This window comes from Limulus polyphemus, unplaced genomic scaffold (assembly GCF_000517525.1).
Source record: "Limulus polyphemus unplaced genomic scaffold, Limulus_polyphemus-2.1.2 Scaffold9744, whole genome shotgun sequence".
Lineage (NCBI taxonomy): Eukaryota > Metazoa > Arthropoda > Merostomata > Xiphosura > Limulidae > Limulus > Limulus polyphemus.
In genome coordinates, this window is record NW_013675354.1 from 12,315 (window position 1) to 18,542 (window position 6,228).

At 36.9% G+C, this 6,228-nt stretch overlaps 1 protein-coding gene across 1 annotated transcript; it reads left to right on the forward strand.

Moving 5' to 3' along the window:
- Positions 1 to 2,521: 2,521 nt before the first annotated feature.
- LOC106476070 (sodium/potassium-transporting ATPase subunit beta-like) lies at positions 2,522 to 4,129 on the forward strand. Its single transcript, XM_013936742.2, has one exon. The coding sequence runs from the start codon at positions 2,769 to 2,771 to the stop codon at positions 3,663 to 3,665; it is 897 nt and encodes a 298-aa protein (XP_013792196.1). The 5' UTR covers positions 2,522 to 2,768; the 3' UTR covers positions 3,666 to 4,129.
- Positions 4,130 to 6,228: the final 2,099 nt, after the last annotated feature.

Consider the following 6,228-nt stretch of genomic DNA (forward strand, 5'->3'; position numbering starts at 1 on the left):
GGAGTGTTAGTTCGTTTTCGAAATAAAATCCCTGAAAGATACGCGATATTTCTAGAAATTATAATTATTTTGATCTCTTGATGCTGGGCGTGGCCTAGTGGTTATGGCGCCTGTACTGCAAATCTAAGGGTTCAAGACACAATGTCGCCAAAATGCACTCCGCACTTCGAGGCAAAACTACACAATGGGCTATCTGCGTTCTGCCCACCACGGGTATCGAAACCCGGATTCTAGCGTTGTAAGTCTACAGACATACCGCTGTGCCACTTGGGGGCGAGTGACAAGTAAGCCTCTCTATTAGGGCCATTGGTGCGCTATAAGAGTGACAATTAAGCCACCCTATTAGGGTTGTGGGTGCGGTATAGGAGTGACAATTAAACCACCCTATTAGGGTTGTGGGTGCGGTATAGGAGTGACAATTAAGCCACCCTATTAGGGTTGTGGGTGCGGTATAGGAGTGACAATTAAGTTTCACTATTCTGTCAGACAAGAGTTAGCGGTAAGTGCTGGTGACTAGGTCCTTCGTTATAGTCTATGCTGGTGACTAGGTCCTTCGTTATAGTCTATAAGTTAAAAATTAGGGATGGCTATGCGAAGATGTATTTAGAGTTTTCTACATTCTGAAAATGTTCTAAAACAAGAAATGTAGGAAAAGTAAAGACAAGCAGCATTATTTGGTCATGTGATGAGGGATGGAACAATTGTGTAACAACTGGGAAAAGAAGTAGATGTAGACAACGACAGAAGATTCCGGAGAGTTTAACAATCTGGCTACACAGAGAGAGAGAGAGAGAGTGACTGGTGTAAGCACAAGTGTCTGGGACCCGGAAAGGTGGAGGGACGTGGTCGCCTAGGCTACAAAGCACGGCACTTGATGTGCCTTTTGTAGCTTTGCGCTAAAATTCTGAATAAATTAATTCTCACGTGTTCTTTAAATATGGTCAAGCTAAGATTGAGGAGTTTGATCCCTATTTCCAAGATTACTTCTCTGATCGTTTTCCTGACAAAAACAAAATATACGTGTTTGTCCTAAAACCAAATTAAAAAAAGAAAATTTCATCTTTAGAATATCTTAATGGTGTTTGTTATTAAGCACAAAGCTACGTAAGGATCACGGGTATCGAAACCTGGTTTCTAGCGGTATGAGTCCGCAGACATACCGCTATGCCACTAGAGGGCAGAATATTTTAATGAAAATTAATTTACGAACGAAGATGTGAGAAAAAAATCATATCGCCAACATAAGTATAGAAGTCCTAATATCACTCCCCCCTCTACTAGTGAATCTGAAAGCTTATCTCGCTAAAAATGAGGTTTCGATACCTGTGGTGGGCATAGTGCAGATTGCCCATTGTGTAGCTTTGTGCTTAACAGCCAACAAACACATTTGATATAAAGTTTTTGTTATCAGTTATAATTTACATAATATAATGAATGTGTCTTATTTTTATATAACTGAAAATACGATAGTAACATAACGTAGGTAGCTTAGTTCTTTATAATGATAACAGAGTTAATTTATTTATATATATAATTAAAAATAATATGGTAATATATAACGTAGTTAGCTTATTTGTTTATAACGAAAAATATAACGAAAATATAATAAAGTGATAGTGAAGAAATAAGCTGATTTATTTAACACTACAACACTGCTCTCCAATACAACAATACCACTAACAACACTGCTCTCCAATACAACAATACCACTCATAACACTAACAAAACTGCCCTCCAATACAACAATACCACTAACAACACTGTTCTCCAATACAACAATACCACTCATAACACTAAAACACTACTCTCCAATACAACAATACCACTAACAACACTGCTCTCCAATACAACAATACCACTCATAACACTAAAACACTACTCTCCAATACAACAATACCACCCATAACACTAAAACACTACTCTCCAATACAACAATACCACTAACAACACTGCTCTCCAATACAACAATACCACTCATAACACTAACAACACTGCCCTCCAATACAACAATACCACTCATAACACTAACAACACTGCCCTCCAATACAACAATACCACTAACAACACTGTTCTCCAATACAACAATACCACTCATAACACTAAAACACTACTCTCCAATACAACAATACCACTCATAACACTAACAACACTGCCCTCCAATACAACAATACCACTAACAACACTGCTCTCCAATACAACAATACCACTCATAACACTACAACACTGCTCTTCAATACAACAATACCACTTATAACGGTAACAAGATTGTTATCCAATAAAATAATACTAAACGTAACACTGAAAACACTACGATCCAATAAGATAATACCACTCATAATGCTAACAATATTGCCCTCCAATAAGATGAGCCCGACAACTGTACTGATGCAGTATTTTAAGGGAGTCTATTCATGTAGCAAGGACTATAAAACATAAGGGGTTTCAATACTTAGATCGTATGTATCAAGTTAAAGAAATATATTATCTTTGTGTGTATATACATAATCAAATGTTGTTACTAGAGGTGGACTCATTTCATTGGACGGTACTGAAAGAGTTCTGCAAGTGGTCAAAAACTGACCATTGTTTTTGTATCTTTCGAATGCCGTCAACAAATCACGACACAAATACTGACATCGCTTCGTTATATCTTCTATTTCATGACATATAACTCATAAAACAACCCGTATCCACTGAAATGACCATCTTGTCCAGCCTTAACAATATTTAAAGCGACCTCTGTTTTCTTACAGAAAACTCAAAGAAAGATGGCGGAACAGGAAACTTACCAGCTGGCATATATGAGGGAAGATCTCGAGCGTGTAGCCGACTCTTCACGCGACCCAAAGAACGATGACGGTAAATTGAAGACAATGTTTTGTTGCAGATGTCGTCGTCATCAGCCAAAACCTCCACGCGATCCTACGCACCGCATTCTAACGTTTACTGGCATGGTATGCTTAATATGTACTTTTATTGTTATCACTGTAGTACTTGTGGCCGTATTGCTTTCTCAGCTCACAGAAGAAGATAAACCTCTCATCGGGACATCAGACATCATTTCCATCGTACCCAAACCCCAGGATTTTATCGACCGCAAACAAACTATTCTTGTACATCGTCATAACAGCGCCTTCTGGAAACGTCAAGTAGCCCAATTAAAACAGTTACTTAAGAAATATGAAGAAATCTACACCAACTCAACAACTTGTCAGGGTGTGGAAGACCTAAAGAATTGTCCTTCACTGGTCGATTTAATTAGTCCAAACTGTTCGGAAAAAAATAATTTCGCATACGATATAGGTTCCCCGTGCGTAGCTCTGGTTTTCAAAGAATTTCCGGAATTGGTTCCCGAGCCTCTGAGCAACACATCTGGCATTCCCGATGTATTACCAAGCGTGTACGATCCACGGTTGTTATATCTTACGTGTGAAAGTAAACACCTTACAAGTGACCAGCCAATCCTCTTCTCTCCATTTCAAGGATTCCAGTTAAACGCGTTCCATTCAAACCTCGAATCTCCGCCGATGGTCATGTTGCAGTTTGTCAACCCACCAATCAGAAGAGACATTCGTGTAATCTGTCGTTTGTGGGCTAAGAATATGAAGAAAAATAAGCGGGAAGTAATACCCTCAAAAATACAGTTCAGTTTACTAATCATTTGAAGAAATAAAAAGAATATACGTGGCTAATAAACTAGAAATGTAAAAAACACACACACACACTAATAAAGTCAGGTTACTGTGTAAACAGTTATAGTCAGAGTTCAAATGTGAATTCATTAAATTGTTTTTGAAACTCTTGTAATATAACCTCTCGTGTATCTCTGGGCTTGTACAATACACAAAATATGAAAACATTTGATATTTCCAGTGCATTTTTAAAGTCTTCTTTATTATCGCTTTTGCTTGAAAAAAACTTATAAAATAGCACAGTTTTGTAAGTGAAGTTTATTTATAAGTGTTTAGTGTTAGGCTTACTGTACTGAGTGTTATGATGTAAAACTCATATATAATCAACGAACACCATCTCTTTCGAACTTCTCAACATTTTGTTTTAAAGCCATCTTGTGTTTACAATAAAGTGCTTTGTCCAAAAAAAACAAGATTTCACTCACGTCATTAGAAAGTCTCCATATTACCACTCGTACCCTTCGTATCAACTCCAGTAAACGTATAAAAATACCCTTCCAACTTTCGTCACACAGTACAAAGATCTTCCTAAGATATCTACTTTTAAGCGTTATTAAATTTCCCATTTTTTTCTTGTTTCCCTCAGTAAGTTCTGCAAAGTCCGTTTCAGTTCGATCAACGAAGAAATGGGAATGATTTGGTTTAAAATACAATCACGTTAAAGTGGCGTCGTTTTGAGCTCCGAGCGGCGGACCCACTATTACTTACTACTAACTTTTTCACGACAGACTTAACAACTTTATATTTTCATGGCCCTCGTTTGCCACCGTAAGAACTTCATATCAAAACCGTAAGACAATCATCAGAATTGACAATTACAGGTAGCTCTGTTTCTATGGTAACTGTGGAAGCTGTTGTGTTTATACAGGAGGTAGAAATGTTTCTATTGCAACTGTGGCTGAAACTAGAGTCACGAAATAGATAGTGCTGTTTCTATGGTAACTACGATCCCCATCCGAAGCATTGTACTATAATATAACTTTTACGAGAGAGTTAATTAACAATATGATGTTTTCCATTGATGTTGTAACCTTGGCAACTGTGTATATTGTGGCAAACAATGTTATCAATACGTTTCAGTTATCAACCTCAGGTATTGAACTATGAAGAAGTTAGTACTTGTGCTCAAAGCTAGCCTTGTACATGGTTCTAATACGTGGTTTATACGGTCTATATAACCTGTAAGCGAATATAAAGGTCTGTCAACTTTTAATTAAATGTTCAATCATTTTTATTCATAATTCCATAAAAAAGATCTAATAATGATCTCGTTGTACATTTCGTAACTCATTCTGAATTTATCTACGTCTCTGAAATTCCACTGAATTAAGTTTGTTCTGGTAATAAACCTTCTATTACAACTTGAAGTTTAATTTTAGAAAATGTTTGTATGTGTGCGAAACTTTGATTTAAAATGTTTGAAAGATATCACTACGAGCAATAAAATAAGATAATTAGTTGGACAAAATCTTATCAGAAACGGCTAATTAAACCAAGACGAAAGTTATAACGATTATAAACCATACAGTCTATGTGCACGTTTAGGGTCTCCTCACTTGGATATTATGAGAATAATAAGAGTATAATGAGAAAACAACAACAATGAGAGAACAACAAGTAGCTAACGTTGATAATATATTTTTGCCTTCTTTCCGATAGACACTGTGTAGCCTTTTCACAAGCTCTTTTCTTATTATTAAAGAACGTAATATCTCGCCTAATGTAGCACGCGGTTACCAAGGAGATGTACTGCATCCTAATTTCAGAGAAGCTGTCAGTCTAATCGGTAAACTTCCCCGGTTACAGGAATCTTCTTTGAAAACGAGAAAATTAATTTCCCCTAAACACCTAAGGAAATGATGGAGCGAGCATGTTTTGAAAATTTTGAACCTGAACGGCATTTTCTGTGTCTTTGGTCTAAACAGCCATATCAAATACTTTTGAGTTCAGGTGTAGCCGTCCCCAATTTTGAACTACTGACAAGAAGGAAGGCAGCCAGGTAACAGCACCCACCGCCACACGAAGTTTGTCAGGATCTTTGTATGAGTAAAGGAATTACCTGTTCCCAGAGCTGAACATGTGGGAGCGTGTTCTGTGGCATCATGTCTCGAACCTTAGACCAATCGATTGGTATCCTAACACTAGTTACTAGGTCACGCCCAACCTTTGCGTTTTTTTATATATTTTAATAACCATTTATTTAAAATATGTCATTAACATCAAAATATGAAAATGAAAACAAGAGACTGAAACTTAGATCAAAGTTCTAGAGAATTAGAAGTTGTTTAAGGTGGTGTGAGATACAGTACTGGTGTATAGAATCTGATATTGAAGGAGACTATCCTGGATCTCTCACCATATACTAACCCTAGTTCAAGTGTTTATTCTTCACACATTCAATCAGATTTTTAACTGTTTTCCAATTGAATACAATAGATCAAAGTCAGACAAAAGTTCTAGACAATCAGAAGTTGTTTAAGGTGATGTAAGATACAGTACTGGTGTATAGAATCTGATATTGAAGGAGACTATCCTG

What these genes read in the sequence shown, in the direction of transcription:
- LOC106476070 (XM_013936742.2), top strand. Translation starts at nt 2,769, where the DNA reads ATGGCGGAACAGGAAACTTACCAGCTGGCATATATGAGGGAAGATCTC.